The sequence below is a fragment of the Jaculus jaculus genome, chromosome X (assembly GCF_020740685.1).
Source record: "Jaculus jaculus isolate mJacJac1 chromosome X, mJacJac1.mat.Y.cur, whole genome shotgun sequence".
In the NCBI taxonomy this organism is placed as follows: domain Eukaryota; kingdom Metazoa; phylum Chordata; class Mammalia; order Rodentia; family Dipodidae; genus Jaculus; species Jaculus jaculus.
The window spans coordinates 36,890,586-36,914,092 of record NC_059125.1 but is presented as its reverse complement, the minus strand read 5'-3'; the positions used below and the strand labels follow the sequence as shown (position 1 = coordinate 36,914,092).

Here is a 23,507-nt window from a genome sequence, read left to right as displayed (position 1 = left end):
TGTGTTTCAAAAGGTTTTTTATATATATATATATATACACACACACACATACACACACACATAAACATATATATATATATGTGTGTGTATATATACATATATATACACACACATATGTATATATGTATATATACATATACACACATACATATATATATAATACACACACACACATATATCAATATAACATGAGCTAGAAAATTTATAAAACCTATGTGAATCACATTCACTTAATCATTTGTTAGGGAATATAATATAAATACATCTTTCAAAATCCATGAGCTGCGAATTAAATTTCCCAATGAAAAAGTATAAGCAACCAGGGACTGTGGAGAGACATTTAGGTCATGATCAGAAACACTTTAACTTCATAAACAGGCTAACACAGGTAAGTAGAGGGAGTTGGTCATGTTTGCTCTTGTACTTTTTGCCATTAGAGGAAACTGAATTCCTTCCTTTTGTAGGACCCAGATTTGAGTTGCTTTCTTGGATTCAGATAAACCTTAACCAGATAAAGAAGCTGATGGTGCTTTACCAGATTCTACCTTCTAGAATAGTCTTATATACACATACTGTAATATGAGGCATTCTATTACAGAAGTTCAGACCTAAGATAATAAATATCTATGACTATCTAGTTCTATTCTGTGGGAATACAGTTGTTTATAAAATAGGTACTAAGGGTTCTGTAAAAAGGTCCACATTCTAGTGTAGAATACAGACAAAAAAACATGCATATGTTACATTGCAAAATTTCTATTGAGATACAAAGAAAGAAAAATAAAAGACAGCCTGATGTACGAGTTGTTTTAGAGAGAGTATTAGGAAGCTTCTCAGGTATGATGACACTAAACAGAAACTTAATTGAAATGAAAGTGGCAACCATGAAAATATCAGGGAAGATAATATTCGTGGAAGAGGTATTAGAAAGTACAAAAGCTTTGCCAAAGCCTAAAACTTTGAAATTAACTTTCACAGACTATTGTTCTGGTAAAATAGAAAAATAAATAATAATATAACAAATACAAATTTTAGTTGTTAATTAATATACATATTTATAATACTTTCATTGAAGTGATATCCAAAATGACCTTCATATATAATATGATTTCTCATGTAAGACCATGCCATAAAATTTCACTTTATGTTATTAATGTAAAAGATTTGATTGTGCAACCTAAATTGAATACATTTCACAACTGAAAATGTTAGAACAATGTTAGGGATAAGTAAAATTTCCATAGCATTTCTATGTACATTTTTCACTTATTTTTGAAAATATGCTTAAAAAGTATCTTTCATTATCTCATCTTGAATATGTTGAAAGAATATCCTTTTTATAGAACGGAGAATAAATGTTGGAAATAGGTCTAGAGTCCTTGAATTTCTGGGTAGTTTCACGCTCTTCATGTATAGATCAATGCAATACTAAAAATTATTTGTTTAAAGAAAATCTTCTTACCTTGTGGACAGTTTTTCCATATAATATGTCTATTACTCTCATAATTTGTATTCAACCAACTAAGCAGAATTCTTTCAGAATTAGAATATATGTTGCTGGATGCAAAACAAGGATTGATTTTTGGTGTATTTTGCACATTTATGGGGGGCACAGCACTGCAACAATGTGGTACAACCCGTGATAGAATCAGAACCTAAAATGAGAAAGAGATAACTTTACTAGAATGAATTATAATATACCAAATATTTGAAAAATTATGAATTATGACAGGTATATGAATAAAAAGAGGCATTAATATTTTAAGTTTTAGTACACTTAGAAGAGATGAAAGATGTGGCACTAATGTTCATTTTGAATCTTCAACTTTTTGCTTATGCATATTTTAGTCTTCAGGGTGTGACATAATATAATATACAAGTGTATTCCTACAGAATATAAAGCAAGCTACATTTCAGGACAGATCTGTTCAAATGTCACCTCATATAAAGCCTATGTATTTAAAATGTTTTCCTTATATATTTAGACGTTCATGACACATAAAAAATAGAAAGTAAAATATTTATTTCCAAGTGTATTAGTTTTCTCATTGCTGTAACATAATACCTGACACAAAGCAACTTACAAAAGGAAGGGTTTATTTCACATAACAGCTGGGCGATACAGTTTATCACAGAGGGAAAAGCATTATGCCAGGAATTTGAGGCAACTAATCCAAATGCATTCATCATCAGGAAGCAGGAAGAGATGAACATCCATGTTCATTTTGTTTTCTCCTTTTAATTCAGTCTAGTACAACCCATGGTATGGTACCACCCATAGTTAGGGTGGGTCTTCCTACCTCAACTTAATCTAGAAACTAAAACTCCCTCATAGACCTGCCAAAAGTTTATCTAGGTAATTCTAGATGCTGTGAAGTTGGCAATCAATATAAATACAACATAAGTCTACCCTTTTTTTAACTTCACATTTATTCACATCAATTTTTTTGTCATAACCTTCTACCTCTTATCCCTATAGATTCATGAAAAAGTCATAATGTAAAACCATTTGACCTAATTTTAAGTCTCCATAGTATTTAACAAGTCCAACACTGTTCCAAGCATATGGGCAGTCTTCGCTGAGACATAGGTAATCTCTTAACTGTGAATTTCTATAACATCAAAAAAGAAGTTACATATTTAGAACATACAATATCATGGAGTAAACATTACAATTCACAAAGGGAGGAATTAGCATAAAAAGACTGGAGCAATGCAAGACCAAAATCCAGCAGGGCAAATAGTAAATCCTACAGCTTCGTATTCAGTATTTTGTATTTGTGATAGAATCATTTTGGTTCCAAAAGGCTTAGGTAGCCTGGATTCTCAGGTTCTGCTGCCTGCAACACACTTAGCCTCTCCCTTGGGCCCACTATCCTCTACGTACACTGCTTTTCTCAGTGAATATCCCATGTTCCTAGAATCTGCTATATCCTGAGGTTTCTACTGCAACTTATGTTGTACATTCACAGATTCATATGGACTTCCCCGGACTTTCTTGCAAGCAATCCAATCTTCAGAATCTTATTCCTTAGTGACCTTATGGAAGCTTTATATAGGACTCTAAGATGCCATCAGTATTTTAAATACCATGTCTTTAAAATAATTACTATGTAAACTATGAGGTTCTGCTACCAGCTGGAGATGCATCTTGCCCCCCTTGGACCACAGTTACACAGGTCTCTGTGTATTCCAGGCTGAACATAGGGAAACACTTCACAAGGCAATGGCTTTCCAGTAGGAAATTCCTTCAATTTAATTCTCAAATTAGGCTCTCTCTCTGTTTCTTTGTTTTTTGAGGTAGGGTCTCACTCTAGCCCATGCTTATCTGGAATTCATTATGTAGTCTCAGGATGGTCTATCCTTTCAAATGAATTTGGAGTTTCACAATATGGAACCCTTCATGTGTAGGGTTTTACTTGCAAGCTGCTGTTCCTATTATCCTTGTACAGAGCATAAATTTTCTATGTAATGGTGATTATCTCTTTAATGTTTCAACACTATCCTTGCATACAACTTTATGCTACCCATTTCCCCTTCCAAATGGCTATTTTTCATATCTTCTTGATCATCTTATCATTCTCTCACTTTAAATATGGATAAGAACAGTGTGCTATAATGTCACAGACTGTATTGAGATTTCTTCTGCCAAATATTAATCCATTTCATTAATATTCATGCCCACTCTAACTCTGGGCATGAGCTGAATGCAGCCAGATTTTTTTTAAGGAATATAACAGCAATAGCTTGTGTAAGAGTTCCTGATAAACTCTGTTCCTCTCTGAAACTTCATGAGTAAAACCTTGACTGCCCACATTTCTTATCTGCACTTTTTGATATAAACTTTGTAGAACAAACCATTAAACATTGCTTACAGCATTCTACGTTATTTATACCTTGAAGTTCCAAAATTTTCAGTGCTCTGAAAAGCAGCTCCAAAAGCTAAAGAACCATATGGTCAGGATTATCATGGAGGTGGCCCAACTTTTTAGAACCAATTTTCTGTATTAATTACTTTTCTAGTTTCTGTGACAAAATACCTGACAAAAGACCTCAGTAATGGATTTGTTATGGTTGTTAGCTTGTGAGCACAAGGCACCATAACAGGGAAGGAATAGTGGCAAGTGTTTGAGGCAGCTGGTCAAATTGAATGTATTTTCAGGTGACAAAGAAATGGCTACTTGTTCTCACCTTGTGTTATATTCATTCCAATACCCCACCCCATAGAATGGTTTCACATATATTTAGCATGTGTCTTCTAACCTCAATTAATCCATTCTAGAAACTCTCTTATATGCATGCCTACAGATTTATTTCCTAGGTAGTTGAGATCCTCCTATCCAGTTGACAATATTTACCACTACACCACTCAAACTTCAGTCTGATACAGAACGTATTGACCAGGTCTCTTTATTCATTCATTTGTTTGAGAAAGGGTTTCATCACAACATCATTCACGACATGGTCATTACATATAGTATCATGAAGCAAAACATTTCAATTTAAAATAATATTAAACAATGACACTTTGTTTGATAAGAAGAGTATGATAGCAAAGACATACTTAAGTGGCACTTCACTAGCCTATATAGAACAGGTTATAGATGAGATCCACAATTAGAGTTTGGTTACCTCACAAGGTAGACAATAGTTTATCTTTAGACATTATCACTGAAGGATTTAGCACATTTGGTAACATTAGAATATTCAGTCTTAGCAATCAGTGCTGGGCAAAGGGAGACAGACACAGGATACTCAACACGTACCAAAACAGAAATCCAGAGGCTTCTAAGTAGACTTGAAATTGAAGTAAAATAATAGCTACAAGAAAAGTTAATTGCCAAGAGAGTAACTTGTTGGTTAAGCAGCCCCGGATAAACCAATATATTACAGATTATTTCCAAGGCTCTTGGTTGCCCACCAGAACTAGATGGTGAGACACTTCAAGTGCAGAGCACTATGAAATCAAGCTGGAGATGAGCTGGAAGCCTCCTCCATGTTGAATAGCTGTCAGGGTGATGGGAAGATCTATGAGCCTTCTGGGGAAGAAAAGTCACCAAAGGCCTTAGCCAGCAGTGACCCCTGTATTTTTTATAGCTGACTCACCATGACAAATATGCCAACTTGTGCAATCGAGGCATGTCTGTTTTGATAAAACCAAATGCTCTCTGATTGGAATTGAGGTACACTCCATAGAAGGGAATACATGCATGGTACCAAAACAAACAAACAAAAAAATCCTAACCAAAAGTCTAAGTTTAGGGAGATCATAATCCCTAGGGTGAAAACTACTACTGTTGTATGGCAAAAAGGATATATTATGCCAATGTGGTTGTTTGATTCAGGTGTCCCCCATAAACTTAGGTGTTCTGAATGCTACGTTCTCAGCTGATGGAGATTTGGGAATTATCACCTCTTGGAGGTAGTGTATTATTGGATGTGGATTTATGGGTGTTATAACTAGTTTCCCTTTGCCAGTGTTTGGGCACACTCTCCTGTTGCTATTGCCTACCTTATATTGGCCAGATCTACCCTCTGCTCATGCCATCATTTTCCCCTGCCATCGTGGAGCTTTCCCTCAAGCCTATAAGTCAAAATAAACCTCTATTCCCCAGAAGCTTGTCTTGGTTGTGTGATTTGTACCAGCAATGCAAACCTGACTGCAACATTAAAGTGGTACCAAGAAGTGGGATTGGTGCTACACACCTGACTGTGTGGCTTTTTCTTTTGGGAACTGATTTTCAAGGGGAATGTGGAAGGATTTGAAATCTTGGCCTAAGAGATAACTTACAGTACTGAAAGAACAGCTTGATGAACTGATCTGGTCAGAGTTGAAAGACCTGAACGCTGTAAGAACTATGGATTGTGAGGTTTGGCTTATGAAGGTGAAAAGAACCTTTGCCTGGATTGGGTTAGAAGCAGTTTGTGTGAAAGACTTGCTGTTATGCCCATGTCCTGAGAAATTGTGCAGAGTTGCTTTGCATAGAAATGGACTGGAGTGAGCAGAGGGTTATGGCACAGAAAAAGATGAAAGCTTTGGGCCAAAACCACTGCCCAATTAGCTGCAATTGAGGGATTACAACCTTTGATATTGGGCCAGCTGACATATACTGAGGCAACAGGAAGAGTGTAGACTCTTTTGAAATGGCCTGAATGCTGAAGGAGTTTCCTGTTCTTCAAAGTCTGCTTTATTTCCCATGGATTAACAAACTGGCACCCCACCTGATATTATGGAGTAAAAAAATGCAGGAAAGAGAGGGTCATTGAATTTGCCACATGGTCTTGTGCTTTGGAAATGGCCATGGGTAGTATGAAGCAGTTTCGCTGGATGCCTGCATGGAGACCTGATGGAGCCATGAGAATGGACAGTGGATTGCAGTGGAAACCCAGTAGAGATGCCAGGACTACAAGATTGCTATCAAGGAAAGCTGCCAGCCTCAAATGAAGTTTTCTAGCCGGTGAGTAGCCCAGATTGGTCTTGAAATCCGGATCCTCCTGCCTCTGCCTGCTTAGCAATTTCCTACTGGGGTGTGCCACCATGATGAGCAAACTTGACTACAATAGTCTACCAAACTGCCCTCTAAATACTTATGTTTATGCTGATATATTAATGCTCCTCTAACTTATGGTTAGATAAGGTTTTCTGATGGCAGTAACACTGGGGAGGCTCAGAATCTATGGAAGTGCTTACCAAAAAATGGCAGTGGAGTGTTCAACACTAAATGAGAAATCTCTATCACACCCTCCAAGGCTCAGAGACAAATGTGGAAGATGTAACAGAAAGAATATGAGCCAAAGGAAAAGGAGAAGTGCTTTGTAATACTGTCATCCAGAAACAAACTGGCATTAGCTTTGTTGACCTCCTGGGACTGATTCTACCTATATAAGACCTGTATAATGGGGGCGGGGATGATGGCATCAAAATAGAAGAAAGAAATTCATTAGAAAGAAGGGATTCACCTGAAGGGGGATAAGGGAGGGAAAAAAATAAGCATGATTATGATTATAATATATTGTCTATACATATGTAAGTTAAAAAATGAAAATGCCAGAATGAATACCTGAATTTCTGTATGCCAAATACAAAAGAAAAATAAATTAAAAAGCCTTTCCATACATCCAAGCAGAGAGAAACAATCATCCAGCCAGCAAAAATAAAAATAAAAATAAAACAAGCACAAACCTGGCAGCAAGCAGAAACTTCCTTCCCCTCATTGTGCTCAGACTGTTCTGCAGACATTTTGGTTGGAAATCAGATCTTCCCCAAACACATCTTAGGGCTAGACCCTAGGATCCACACCCAGTGACACCTCCTCCATCCAGGTGGCTAGAGATCCAAATTACAAACTTTAACTAGGTGTGGTGGCACATGCCTATGATAAGAGTACTTACACTCAGGAGACAGAGGTAGAGGAGGCAAGACCCTGCCTCAAATCTCTCTCTCTCTCTCTCCCTCTCTCTCTCTCTCTTTCTCTCTCTCACACACACACACACACACACACACACACACACACACACACACACGTAATCTGGGCATGGTGGCACATGCCTTTAATCCCAGCAGTTGAGAGTCAGAACTAGGAGGATCACTGTGAGCTCAAGGCCACTCTGATACTTCATAGTGAATTCCAGGTCAGCTTGGACTAGAGAGGGACCCTACCTCAAAAATCAAACCAAAGAAAGATAATAATAAACAGCAAGCTTTAATAAAACACCTGTGTCTATGGGGGATATATATTCAAACTATCATAATCATATAGTTTCAAATATAGCTAAACAACTTTGAAAAGGACTCCTACCCCTTTCTGAGGAATATTAAATGATGAATTACCTCAGCACAGTTGATGAGATAAATTTTTGGGACTAATGATCTGAGCTGAATTAGAATTAATTTATCACCTGTCACCTCTAGTTTCCAAATCGGACAAGATCCACAAATGAACTTTGGCTAAGAACACAGATTTAATGATACACTCAAATGGAGCATGAAAGTAACCTTTACTACAAGAAACAGTCAAAACAATTGGTGCTTAATACTACAAAAGGGGTTTTAGAAACTATCACTACAGAAATGCCAATTATTTTTCATTCTTCCACAGAACAACTCATTAATCCAAAATAAAAATAGTCTAGAAAAATGAAATAAATAATGGAAACATACAGGAGTATAAGACTTCATCACCTGCAAATCAAATACATTTTTAGAAGGTGTGACTATTTGCTGATTACTATTAAAGCCACAAAAGTATTAGTTTAAGGATAAAATGAATATTACAGAAAAACAGAAGCCATTTTTGCTGTGTCAGCAAAACAAAGCAAGTCAAGAACATCAGTTTCAGCAAACTATATTCTTACCATCAGCACACACTACTTACATATCTATTTTCATTGAAGTTAAGAGTCAAGAAATGTGAGTGATAGTTAATAGATTGATCATATGTTAGATCAGTGCCCTTCGCTATGTAATAATATATATAACACATTGAAGACTTACAAAGATCAAAAGTATCATTAATAGCATGCATATATAGTTAGAGAAAGAAAGTGAGCTTTCTCACCACTTACATATGCACTTCCATCTCTATAGGAATGTTGTCATATATGTCTTGTTTCTGATTTGCATTAATAATTACATATTACTTTATTTTATTGGAACATAAAGCAGTTGATCGTCATGATTACATTTTCCATAAACATCTCCATTTAAGATAATTTAAATTGATTTCTTTTCAATAATCATCTTAAATAGATCTATTTTAACTATAAGGATAGGATCATTATCAATTGCATGGTCTTTCTTTTAGGCTTGGGGTTACTTACTGTGTTGTTAATTAAAGGAATTTGCTAAAGTAAAATTTTATGAAATCAGTAAATTGAGACTTCAAATAAAGACTCATAACTCATAATTCAATGTCGAAATCAAAATTCAAAATTGAGCAATGAGTGATTACTCAATCACTTATTACTCAAGTGATTGTCTAAGGGTACTAAATGGCTAGAAAGATAAAGAGGCTTTACTCCTGTAGGTTCTTCTGTACTTAAATGGTTCCTAGCAACTAAGTATCATCTTTGGTCACCATTTTAGACTTGAAAGTATACTGAATGGGACACTGGAAGCTATGCCTTATGTCAGAACTGCTTTTTTGTTGTTAAGAATTCAATGCTATTATCTAGATTATGTATTTCCTTACACTAGCAAATGTATTTCCTTACATTAGCAAATTAAGATATAAAATCCATATTTTTGACTATCAGTAGTAATACAAAGTAGGCCCTATTCAAGTGATGATGCAAAAATAATATCAACAACATAAGTTCACCCATGTGCAAAGATAAATTAAGAATTAGTAATAAAAAGTCAGCAAGGATTTGAATGTACTTATTCTTCATACCTGAAACAGTAAAAAAAAATATTTTTGAAGTATTTAAAGGATATTTATATTGTTTAGCTACAACTGATTAATGTTGTTTAAAAATATCCTACGTAATATAGGCTCTTATTATTTTACAATAAAAACTAGATATTGTAGAGTAAGCAGCAACATGAGCACTGTTCTCACGGCTAGCCTGACAACCAGCTATAAGGACATTGCGATCATTAAAAATTCATCAAAGCAGAAATACAGAGGCTACAGAGAACTCAATACTAATTCCTAACACAACCACCATGGTTCAGGGAATACTGCAGAGAAGGTATGGAAGATTATAAGAGCCACAGGGTGGCTAGGAATATCCTGAAGCATGTGCCCCACCCCTGCCCAAAGAGACTGATTGAGGTCTTTAGGACCACATATTTGATAGCAATATTCCACTGAGGAGGGTCACGAATGGAATGGGGGTACAGGATAAAGCATATAAAATAAAATATGAAAATGAATCATTGTGATTACATTTAAAAATGAATGAGTAGTCACATGCCAAAAAATGAAGAAAAGTTTTTAAAACCTAAAAAAAATTCTAATTGTCTGAGCACCAACTGGGGGTGGGGGTCAAATAATGCTGTAAAACTTAATGACTAGTCTTGCAACTACAATTCTGGATAATGCTTGCATGTATGATATTTCTTCTACTTGCAGAAACAAATATTGAAACTTTATTGTTTTATATAAAAACAGATTTTGGTGGCTGGAGAGATGGCTTAGTGGTTAAGCACTTGCCTTTGAATCCGAGGGACTTCAGTTCAAGGCATGATTCCCCAGGACCCACGTTAGCCAGATGCACAAGGGGGCGCATGCATCTGGAGTTCCTTTGTAGTGGCTGGATGCCCTGCCACGCCCATTCTCTCTCTCTCTCTCTCTCCCTCTTTCTATCTGTCACTCTCAAATAAATAAATAAAAATTTTAAAAAATATATTTTGGAAAAAATATATTTATTTAGAAAGTTATCCCACAGGTGACAGCCTATTTCCTATGGCAGAAGATTAAACCTACCTCTTAACCATTCCGTTCTCAATATGTCCATACAGAAGAAAATATTCAAGCCTATTTAAAACAAACTTGTTTCAAAACTTCCTATAGCAGTGTTTTTTATACTTGAACTAATAAACTATTCAGGTGAATAAACAAAAGAGCAACAAACAAGAGTGGAAAAAATTACCTTATATATCTGGAGGAATACATCTGTCCATGCCCGTTTGCTCCAGGCTTCAAAATTATTCATATCAATAGTAAAATAACATCTTTTTTTAGATGAACAGGAATTCAGAGCTGTGGTTGTAGGGGTGGAAGCCTTTAAGAAATTAAGTATCAGAAAACAAATGAAAAAATATATAAACTGAAAGACAAATAACAGTATAAAATTTTAAATTTATTTAATTATAGTTTTCCCTTTTATAAGCCATTTTATGTTCTTTTTATGTATCCATCAAGAATCTTAATTTACATGTGAAAAAAGGAGAAACTATTCACATAGAGAAATTTCAGAGTTAACAATTACTCTATTAGGTCATGGATTTATTCACTCTACATATCTATTATCTCATTCTGTAGCAACAGGGACACAACAAGAGTCTATGGAATAGCTCACAGGAATTCAGCACAAGTCCAAAGCAAAACTGTCACTGTTTTTAGTAGAACACAAAGTAAATGCAGGGACTGCCACAACTACAGTCCATTTACTGTAAAACCTAAAGTCTCATCAAAATTAATTTCCCTGTTCAGTAGGGTTTAATAAAAATAAGCTATATATATAAAACAAAACTATGCACTTCTTATTTAATTACTATTTAATCTCATATAGAAAAGGGGAAGTGACACATAGTTGCAAAATTAAGATATTTTCCATTGACAACATATAGTCTTAAATTCATTTTAAGAACAAAATTTCATAAGCCCACATCATTTATTATATAGCTAAGAAAGGAACTGAATCATTTTGTTGCACAGGAATCCCAGAATTTTTAGAATTAAACTTCCCCAATAAGCATATATACACAAATATCAGCTGTTCAAAGATGGTAAAACTTTCTGTTGTTACCAAAAGTGTAAGTGACAATAATCTCACAAGAACCATGTGTCAATAAGTCTAAACATTGTTCTAGAAAGCATATTCACTTACTTCAATTTTAAGCCACAACTTATAATCATCTGGTTCAAGTAAAAATTCTGGCATTACATGAGAAATGCATCCACCTTGAGCACTAAAAGCAAAACCCAAAGTAAGATATGAAAACACATTTGCAGTGACCTTCAGTTAATATAAATCAATGTCATGTATTTTATTTTTATTGAATTTTTATTTTAAAATTTGTATAATTAAGTTTTTATAATAAAATCGACTATATTATCTTGAGAGGATTTGATTAACAAGAAAGAATATACTAAGTGCTTGTTATCACATTCTTCATATGCCAACTGAATAGAGAATGTCATATGATTTGGTCCTTGTAGTAAGGAAATGAATATTTTATACTCTCATAACATGAAAAATTCAAAAAATATAAACTTAATATTTTAAAGTGCAACCGTTTTTAATTTGGGACATTTTTATTATACTTACATGAAGTTAATAGTCTCTTACCAGTATCTACCATATTAGAAAAAAAGAACTAATGTGAAACCCATGGGAAGTATGCCGCTGGGCCAGAGGCACTCATAATATAACAGCGTTTTTAACCTGTGTATCTTCTTATTCCTATGAGGAAAATTGAAGCATGTTTCTAACACTTACTAGCTGTTTTCATGTATATCTAGGTTTTTGGAAATTTAAGTTTCTTCTAATAATTAATCTTCCCATGTTCTTTCTAACTTGTCTTTTAAGTACAGTGCCTATTATACAGTAGAAATCCATGATTCTAAGGTATTTTGCCTCATAACATATTTTGAGAAGAAATGCTCACAATTTTTTTTGGTGGTTTCCTGTTCTTGGTTTTGGTCTTTTTTTTTTTTTTTCCAAATTTAAGTGCTTTGTATGCTCAGATAAATGACAAAGTTAGTTATTTCTGAGCTGGAAACCTTTGAAATTCTGGGAATTGCTCTGACAACATTTTTAACTGTTCTTAACTAGAAAATGCCCTCCTAACATGAACTGACACTTACTTTTATTACCCTACTATGTTTACCCACACCCCATGCCTCACAAGCCTAGGATAGTTCTGAACCTAAAAACATTTGATATAAAGGATGGAGGAGGACAAAACTCATGAGACACCAAAACAAAGAAAAGGAATATTTTGAAAGAGGATTGAATGAGGAGAGCCTTATATGGAATGGGTTGAGGTAGAGGAGATGAAAGAGGATAACCTGATAGGAATACAAACAAATTATAGTATGTTCATATGACCTTAATAAGTTCCACAAAAATTTTAAAGATATATATGCATACATACATACATATATGTATACAAACATATATAAACATTTATATAATAGACTAATTCACTGTCAAATTTTGTGAAATGATTTTATCCTCATCCTTCTTTTAGAATCACTAATTGAGACACTGTAAACATCTGGTACCATTTTGTTAAAAAAAAAAAAGTTTCCTAATGGAGATTTGGATACTTGAGTCTAAGTAATGTAGTAAGCATAAGAGAGCACTAAACAGTGAAGCATTTAACAAAGAATACTATATTTAATGCTCAACAAAGAGCATCTTCAGATGTTTAGTACTATGAGAAAAGGAAAAAAAGAGGAAAGATTGAAATGGCAATGTAAACTCAACCCTTAAAGACAAAATTAATGAATAATAATAGACATATAAAAAAGGAAACTTGAGTTCTGGTTAAGATGGCGGCATAGGTACCATGCCAAAGCAGCCTGGGGGGAAAAAAGACCAAAAAATTCAGCAAAATACACACTTTTACTAAAAAGTGAGGTGTATAGGAAATTGAAGCAGAAGCCGAGAAGCAGGAGAGATCCAGAGCATCCAGAGCCCGCACAGGCCGGCAAAAGCGGCTCCGGCAGCTCCACCAACCGCGCCGGCGGTGGCAGCGCACCAGAAAGCCGCCAGGCTCGGCTCCAGTCACAGGAAAAGCCAGGTGCAGGAGCTTCCCTCACACTGCACTCTCCGCAACTCAGGAAACATGAATGGAGAGCAGCAGTGAGCAACGGAGGAGCAGACCTTGGGGTAGAAGAACACATGGAACAGCAAGAGAACCGGAGCATCTGTGGCTCCCTCCCCTCCCCCACTGCCTGAGCCCAGCTATGGCAAACAGAGCAGCGGTCCTGGGACCCGGCCACGCCAACCTGAGCTGACAGTGAAACCCAAGCAGGAGCAGAGTTCGGGAGCAATATCAGTGGCTCCGGCACCAGTAACAGCGGCCCAAGCAGCAGCAGACCCAGGAGCAGCAACAACAGCCAACGCAGCAGAAGAAGCTTCAGCTGCTGACAGACCCAGTGGGGAAGCTGATCTGCAGGGCCACAGTTGCCAGGCTTGGTTTGCCCCGCAGGAAAAGCCAGTGCCCAGCTCCAGAAATCACAACAGCAGCCCAACGACCCAGGCAGCACTTGACTGAGACAAAACTCATCCAAGGAAACTGGGTTTGCACCAGGGAAGGGACTCACTTGGTCACAAGCTGACTTGGATCCCTCAACAGACCAGAAATCTTAACCTCTATGTTGATAGAGGATCTGGTTGTTATAATAACTACTCTGGCATACATACTTGGGACTGTATTTGACTGAATGGGTACAGTGTTTAGTTAACTTTTAGAATCTACCTGTATTTTATTCCATTCAGCCTACTTGAATACCCCCATAGCAGGGAAACTCAACCCAGAGGAGCACTTTTGTAGATACTCTCAGAGTCTTAAGAGCCACATCTAATACCTCAAGCTCCTACCCTGAAAATATATAACATCAAACCAATTGATACAGCTAAGAACACCCAGCTAGCTAGAAAATCCAAGCATTAACTTAATCCAAGATGCAAAAATATATACACTATAACACAAGAAACACTAAAAAGCAAGACAAAATAAATACACCTAAAAGTATTAATGCATCAGGGCTGGAGAGATGGCTTAGCAGTTAAGTGCTTGCCTGTAAAGCCTAAGGACCCCAGTTTGAGGCTCAGTTCCCCAGGTATCACATTAGCCAGATGCACAAGGGGGCGCACGTGTATGGAGTTCGTTTGCAGTGGCTGGAGGCTCTGGCGCGCCCATTCTCTCTCTCTCCCTCTATCTGTCTTTCTCCCTGTGTCTGTCACTCTCAAATAAATAAATAAAAATTGAACAAAAAATATTTTTAAAAAAGTATTAATGCATCAGAAATGACCTCCAGTGAGAACGAGTTAGAGGAAATGCCTGAGAAAGATTTCAAAAGAATGATTGTAAATATGTTCAAAGAAGTCAGAGAACAAATCAAAGGAGTCAAAGAGGAACATAAAGAGGAAATCAAAGGAATCAAAGAAGATGCAGGACACCAATTTCATGAAATAAAGAAGGCAATACAAGACATAAATAAGGAAATAGAAAAAATAAAGAAAAACCAGTCAGAATTACTAGCAATGAAGAACACAGTTAATGAAATAAAAAACTCTATAGAAAATCTCACCAGTAGAACAGATGAAGGAGAGTACAGAATATCTAAGCTAGAAGACCAGGTGGCAGATCTAATACAGGCCAACAAAGAGAAAGACAAACTTATAAAATGTATGAGTGGGAATTTCAAGATATTCGGGACACTATGAAAAGATCAAATATTAGAATTCAGGGCATATTAGGAGAAGAATTCCACTCCAAAGGCATAGTAGGTGTCTTCAACAAAATCATAGAAGAAAATTTCCCCCAAATTGGGAAAGAAGTGCCAATACAAATACAGGAAGCCTTTAGAACCCCAGCCAGACCAAACCTGGAAAGAACCTCTCCTAGCCATATTATAATCAAACTTCCAAACACACACACCAAAGAAAAAATATTGAAAGCAGTTAGAGAGAAAAATCAAGTTACCTACAAAAGTAAGCCCATCAGGACTACAGCAGATTATTCAACACAAACTTTCAAAGCCAGAAGGGCTTGGAGTGATATATTCCAAGTTCTGAAAGATAACAACTGTCAACCAAGGTTACTTTATCCTGCAAAGTTATCCATTCAAATAGACGGAGATATAAGGACATTCCATGACAAAAGCGGGTTAAAGGAGTATTTGAAGACAAAACCAGCTCTACAGAAAATACTTGATAGAATCCTCCATGCTGAAGAAAAGGAAAAGCACACATATAAGGAACCTAGAAAAAACAAGCAATACTCAAATACTTGCTAAAAGAGCACAGGGAGAACAGGAACCACACACACACACAAAAAAAATGGCAAATATAAATACACACCTTTCAATAATATTTCTTAAAATCAACGGCCTCAATGCCCCAACGAAAAGACATAGGTTTGCAGACTGGGTTAAAAAGCAAGATCCTACAATTTGTTGTATCCAAGAAAGTCACGTTTCTACAAAGGATAGACATTATCTTAAGGTGAAAGGTTGGAAGATGGTGTTTCAAGCAAATGGGCCTAGAAAACAAGCAGGGGTTGCTATCCTAATATCTGACAAGGTAGACTTCAGTCCAACGTTAGTCAAGAAAGATAAGGAAGGTCACTTTATATTGATTAAGGGCACACTCCAACAGGAGGACATTACAATCCTAAACATACATGCACGTAACATGGGGGCTCCCAAATTCATCAAACAAACACTATTAGAACTAAGGTCGCAGATAACACCAAACAGAGTGGTAGTGGGTGACTTTAACACCCCACTCTCATCAATTGACAGGTCATCCCAGGAAAAATAAACAGAGAGGCATCTGGAATAAATGAGGTCATAGAAGGAATGGACCTAACAGATATATACAGGACATTTCATCCAAAGGCTGCAGAATATACATTCTTTTCAGCAGCACATGGAACATTCTCTAAAATAGACCATATATTAGGACACAAAGCAAATCTTAACAAATTCAGGAAAATTGAAATAATTCCTTGCATTTTATCTGACCACAATGGAATTAAACTACAAATCAATAGCAAGAAATGCTATAGAGAATACACAAAATCATGGAAACTAAACAATACTCTACTAAATGATGAATGGGTCAATGAAGAAATCAAGAAGCAAATCAAAAAATTTATAGAGTCAAATGATAATGAGAACACAACATATCAAAATCTCTGGGACACAATGAAGGCAGTTCTAAGAGGTAAATTTATAGCCTAAAGTGCCTATATTAAGAAATTAGAAAGGTCACAGGTAAACGACCTAATGCTTCACTTTAAAGCCTTGGAAAAAGAAGACCAAGGCAAACCAAAAATCAGTACACGGGAAGAAATAATAAAGATTAGGACAGAAATTAATGAAATAGAAACAAAAAAAAAATCCAAAGAATTAATGAAACAAAGAGTTGGTTCTTTGGAAGGATAAACAAGATTGATCAACCCTTAGCAAATCTGACCAAAAGAAAGAGAGAAGAGACACAAATTAATAAAATCAGAGATGAACAAGGTAACATCACAACAGATTCCAGAGAAATTCAAAAAATCATAGGGACATAGTATAAAAGCATATACTCCACAAAGTATGAAAATCTGAAAGAAATGGATGATTTCCTTGATGTATATGACCTACCTAAATTAAATCAAAATGAGATTAATCACTTAAATAGACCTATAACAAACATGGAGATCCGAACAGTTATCAATAATCTTCCAACTAAAAAAAGCCCAGGCCCGGATGGATTCATTGCTGAATTTTACCAGACCTTTAAGGAAGAGTTAACACCATTGCTACTTAAGCTTTTCCAGGAAATAGAAAAGGACGGAATTCTACCAAACTCCTTCTATGAGGCCAGCATCACCCTGATACCAAAACCAGGCAAAGATAGAACAAAAAAAGAAAATTACAGAACAACCTCCCTCATGAACATAGATGCAAAAATTCTCAATAAAATATTGGCAAACAAAATACAGGAGTATATCAAAAAGATCATTCACCCTGTCCAAGTAGGCTTTATCCCAGAGATGCAGGGATGGTTCAATATATGCAAATCTATAAATGTAATACATTATATAAATGGGTTGAAGGACAAAAATCACTTGATCATCTCATTGGACGCACAGAAAGCATTTGACAAAATCCAACGTCCCTTCATGATAAAAGTCCTACAGAGACTGGGAATAGAAGGAACATATCTCAATATAATAAAAGCTATTTATGACAAGCCTATAGCCAACATATTACTAAACGGGGAAAAAGTGGAAGCTTTTCCACTAAAATCGGGAACAAGACAAGGGTGTCCACTGTCCCCACTTTTATTTAATATAGTTCTGGAAGTCTTAGCCATAGCAATAAAGCAAGAGACACACATAAAAGGAATACAAATTGGAAAGGAAGAGATCAAGATATTATTTGCAGATGACATGATTCTATACATAAAGGACCCTAAAAACTCAACTAGCAAACTGTTATAGCTGATCAAAACCTACAGGCATGTACCAGGATACAAAATAAATACACAGAAATCAGTAGCCTTCATATGTGCTAACAAGAAACACACAGAGGATGAAATCAGAGAATCACTCCCATTCAAAATTGCATCAAAAAATAAATAAATAAATAAATAAATAAATAAATAAATAAATAAATAAATAAAGTACTTGGAATAAACCTAACCTAGGAAGTAAAGAAACTCTACAATGAGAACTTTAAAACATTCATGTGAGAAATTGCAGAAGACACTAGAAAGTGGAAAAACATCCCCTGTTCCTGGATTGGAAGAATCAATATTGTGAAAATGGCCATCTTACCAAAAGCAATCTACACGTTTAATGCAATCCCTATCAAAATTCCAAAAACATTCTTCATGGAAATAGAAATAACAATCCAAAAATTCATTTGAAATCACAAAAAACCTCAAATATCTAAAATAATACTGAGCAACAAAAATAAGGCTGGTGGTATCACCATACCCGATTTTAACCTATACTACAGAGCCATAGTAACAAAAACAGCGTGGTACTGGCACAAAAACAGACATGTAGATCAGTGGAACAGAATACAGGACCCAGATGTAAGCCCAAGTAGCTATAGCCACCTGATATTCGATAAAAATGCCAAAAATACTCATTGGAGAAAAGACAGCCTCCTCCTGGTGTTGGGAAAACTGGATATATATCTGCAGAAGGATGAAAATAGATTCTTCTCTCTTGCCATGCACAAGAATTCAGTCCAAATGGGTTAAAGACCTTAACATCAGACCTGAAATTCTGAAACTGCTAGAGGAAAAAGTAGGGGAAACCCTTCAACATGTTGGTCTTGGTAAAGACTTTCTGAATATAGCTCCAATTGCTCAGGCAATAAAACCACAGATTAATCACTGGGACCTCATGAAATTACAAAGATTTTGCTCTGCAAAGGACACCGTGAAAAAAGCAAAGAGGCAACCTACAGAATGGGAAAAAATCTTCGCCAGCTATATATCTGACAGAGGATTGATATCCAGGATATACAAAGAACTCAAAAAGTTAAATAATAAGGAATCAAACAAGCCAATCAAAAAAATGGGCTATGGAGCTAAATAGAGCATTCTCAAAGGAAGAAATACGAATGGCATATCAGCATCTAAAAAAATGTTCCACGTCACTAGCCATCAGGGAAATGCAGATTAAAACTACATTGAGATACCATCTCACTCCTGTTTGATTGGCCACCATCAGGAATACAAATGATCATAAATTTTGGCAGGGATGTGGAAAAATAGGAACCCTTCTACACTGCTGGTGGGAATGCAATCTGGTCTAGCCAATGTGGAAATTAGTGTGGAGGTTCCTAAAACAGCTAAAGATTGATCTATCATATGACCCAACTATAGCAGCTCTAGACATATATCCAAAGGACTCATCTCATCTCCTTAGAAATACGTGCTCAACCATGTTGATTGCTGCTCAATTTATAATAGCTGGGAAATGGAACCAGCCTAGATGTCCCTCAACTGATGAGTAGATAATGAAGATGTGGCACATTTATACAATGGAGTTCTCCTCAGCAGTAAAGAAAAATGAAGTGATGAAATTTGCAGAAAAATGGATGGACCTGGAAAGTATTATACTAAGTGAGGTAACCCAGGCCCAGAAAGCCAAGCGCCACATGTTCTCTCTCATATGTGGATCCTAGCTACAGATGATTGGGCTTCTGCATAAGAAGGAAAATACTTAGTAGCAGAGGCCAGTAAGTTAAAAAGGAGACATAAAGGGTAGAGAAAGGAAGGGAGGAGGATACTTAATAGGTTGATATTGTATATATGTAATTACAATGATTGTAATGGGGAGGTAATATGATGGAGAATGGAATTTCAAAGGAGAAAGTGTGGGGGGTGGGGAGGGAGGGAATTACCATGGGATTTTTTTAATAATCATGGAAAATGCTAATAAAAACTTTAAAAATAATATATATATATATATATATATATATATATATATATATATATATATATATATATATATAATGGAAAAAAAAAGCTGAGGATGGCAGCAGGCAGTTAGGGAAGTGGGGCAGGTGCGAGGACACGAACCGGACTCCAAGCATCAGCCTCCTGTACCTGCTGGCCAAGGCATTTGGGGCAAGTAACTTTGATTCCCCAGGATTCTGTTCTCTTCTTCTGCCTTTGTTTGTTTGTTTGAGGTAGGGTCTCACTGCAGCTCGAGCTGAACTGGAATTCAGTCTGTAGTCCAGCATGGCCTTGGAACTCACAGCGATTCTCCTACCTCTGACTCCTGAGTGCTGGGATTGAAGGTGTGCACCAGCACACCCCCTTTACTCAAGTATGCAATGTTGGGCATTGAGAGGCCCAAATGTGAGGCCTAGTGGAACTTCCTGAGACTAACTAAAGTTTGGTGACCTGTCTCTGGCCAGCTAGGACTCAGCAGGGTGACAAATTGCCTCTGGCCCGCTACTTCTGCAAAAAAGCTAGAGTTCCCAAGTGCACTTAGAACCAATCATTTCAAAAGTTGCGATATGCTATTGGCCCTTCTACCTCATCCTTTCCTGAGATCCCCACCTTTGTTCCCAACATTATATAGGCAACCGCCTCTCACAATAAAGCGAGTTGCTGCTTCAACAGGTAAAAAAAAAAAAAAGAAAAAAGAAAAAAGAAAAAGAAAGGAAATTTATGGGTGTGGAAGCAGAAAAAGCAGCTCCAGCTTTGATAACTTTGATGTAGTTTTGGACCAGGCTAAGCTGGTCTAAGAAATATTACTTACTTAAAGATTTTTTTGTTTAGAAATCAATCTTTGTTCTCTGATTTTTTCAGATAATTCTTATCGATTTATATTATTCCCATAACTTGTAATTATATTTGAATTACCACAGTCTTACATAAAGTATTATTTCAATGTGTTGATGCTCTTCAGCAGGAATGGATAATCTAAAGCCTGAGTAATACTGAAAAAAATTATACCCCTATTAATTCAAAATCCTGTGAAGCCTTATTAAATAGTGTAAAACAATGACCACTCAGAGGAATATAAAGAAAGTATAATACCCTTCTGTAACTGGTGTCAGATCAAGATTGCAGGAGGAAGTTAATTACTTCTAAGAAATGCTATTGACAGTCTGATGAACTACAGAACCAATAAAGTAACAGTTTTTCAAGAAGAAAAGCCCCATGTTACTTATTACAGTGTCCAACAGAGTTGAGCTGTGTAAAAGTTGAGGGTGAAGAATGTACTTGTGCATTTTTGAGGTTAATAATCTTATCCATACTTTTTTTTTTTCTATTTTGAATCTTTCTCAAGACTTAACTTAATACATAGATAGTAATGTGCTTATTTCTTGCCAATAGATTTTGTCTACATTTTAAGTGTTATAGAAAAATCACCTTTAATGAAAGATTTGGTTATGTGCTTACATATTGAGCTTATTGTTTGAGTATTTCATCTACATTCAACATTATAAGTTCAAAAATACTAAATGCAATGAGATTTTCAATTCTAAGTTTATTTTCCAAACAGTAGAGTTCTTTAAAATCTTAATATTTGAAAATGACCCATTTAATCCACTAAATAGATATGCCACTTATTCAAAATTCCTCATTCTCTACATCATCAAATGTAACTATGGAAGTTAATAACATTGACAACTATTTTGAATTTTAACACAAATATTTCCATGATGAAACGTTTGCAAACATCTTGGATTAATGACCTAATTTTGTTAAGTACACAGTCAGTTCCTAAATGTTAATGTTCCTAAATGCTATCATAGTCAAAATATACTAGTAAGCATGTATTTGCTAATAAAAACCAAATAAATTTGAATAGCTTGAGTTTAATGCCAAAATAATTCTTCTGAATTTGCAATGGTCACATCACAAAATCCCAAAACAGCAATAAGTCATGTTATTGTCCACACTACTGGAAATTATGATAGCAAGAATGGTAGAAGAATAGCATAGTAACCACAAGTGGCACAGGATTAAGTATTCAAACCTTCTGTTCCAAATGAATACTTAGATTATTAAAACATCACTTTCTGAAATAAAAGGATATGAAATTTGCCTTACTTAGTTGGTGGTTTTACTTTACTAAGTCAGTCTTTAAGGATAAACAATAGGAAGTGATAAATTATAAGATAAATTTTATAATTTCCATTTTCAACTGCAAAAATTTCAAAAAGTTTCAATCTATAGAATATATGTGTGTGTGTGTGTGTGTGGCTTTTCTGACTTTTATGTTAGCATAATATTTCATTTCACATACAAGGATACATTTTAAATACTCTATTTTAGTGACTATTAAAACATAAAAATTAGTTTTCACTATGTCAGTAATGGGTATCATAATGAAGCCAATTAAGAAAACATTTTACTACATGAATTCTTTAATAACAATAAGCAATGAAGAGTAACAATAAAATAATGTCTTATCTCATTAATGCATATTTCAATATTTTCAACTATTTTATCAACCAAATACATTTGAAAATTATCATCTCCAGCCTTATAGAAATAAATTCAGAAGTAACCAAGTAAACTAACTTTTTGAAGGATACAAGAGCACAGATGAGATAGAATATAAATTTGTACTTCCTGATTGAAAAATTGTGACAAATATTTTCAAAGCCCATGTATCCTCCAAAAATTTATCTATTAATCCAACTGTGATTATGTGCTTAAAGTAGCCCATCTCTTACGTGATAAAGTCCAGAAGTGAAGAATGCTGTGAATAAAGTTGTATCACTCTTTCATTGTTATCCACTGGTAAAGATTGGCTAGAGGTAATTCCAGGAGGCAGTTTTCCACTCAAGTGGAGCACCACATCATAAATTGTCTTATTATATTTGGAAAAGTCATATTGTCTGGCATATTTCTTGGGTGGTGAATTAGATGAATAAAATTGTATTTTGTGCACATCCCTATGAGAAGAGCATTAAATGAAAAAGCATTCTCAAAATGTTACTTTATGGGAAAAACACATTCACAGACTAAATATACTATTATTAAAATAAATTGAGCAATAAATTCTAAAATAAATATATGTATATACAAAAATGAATTTTGACAAAATTTGTCCATATTTGAATTTTAATTATTTAAATATTTTCAGAGGTCTACTGTTCACATAGACTCATCTAGTCTTTAAGTAATATACTACAATCTCTATTCCCTACAGTTTTCACAAATCCTCATTTCTTAATTTATTTTTTCAACTGACTCTACCTCTCCCAACAACTATTAGCTGCCATTAGCTAGTCTAAGACATGTAGGGTCTCATGTATTCTTCCTAGTCAATTGTGGAGTGTTGACAAGCTAAGTCTTGTACTTGGAGCTACAACTCCCAAAACTATTTTTGAAAGCAGTAATAAACTCTAACCATTTATGTTTTCTGTTCTTTAGGAAAAATTTCAACATATGCTATTTATTTGCAATTATATAACACCCAGGGGGACATTTTCAATGGCATCTCTCCAATATGATAAAAAGGAGTTCTGAATAGCATAATACAGGAGAAAGTATATCATATAAGGAAAGGATTGGCTTTCAATTGCTAAAACATGGCTCTGCAATTTTCCATGCATTTGACT

General features: G+C 35.4%; 1 protein-coding gene across 1 annotated transcript in view; it reads right to left on the bottom strand.

Moving 5' to 3' along the window:
• Cfap47 (cilia and flagella associated protein 47) overlaps positions 1–23,507 on the bottom strand; it is a 290,704-nt gene that overhangs the window by 167,385 nt on the left and 99,812 nt on the right. The window contains exons 30-33 of the mRNA XM_045140870.1: positions 22,617–22,838; positions 11,557–11,638; positions 10,597–10,728; positions 1,463–1,655 (exon numbers count right to left, since the gene is read on the bottom strand). Coding sequence (XP_044996805.1) covers positions 1,463–1,655; positions 10,597–10,728; positions 11,557–11,638; positions 22,617–22,838 — 629 coding nt within the window. The remainder of the gene's footprint in view (positions 1–1,462; positions 1,656–10,596; positions 10,729–11,556; positions 11,639–22,616; positions 22,839–23,507) is intronic.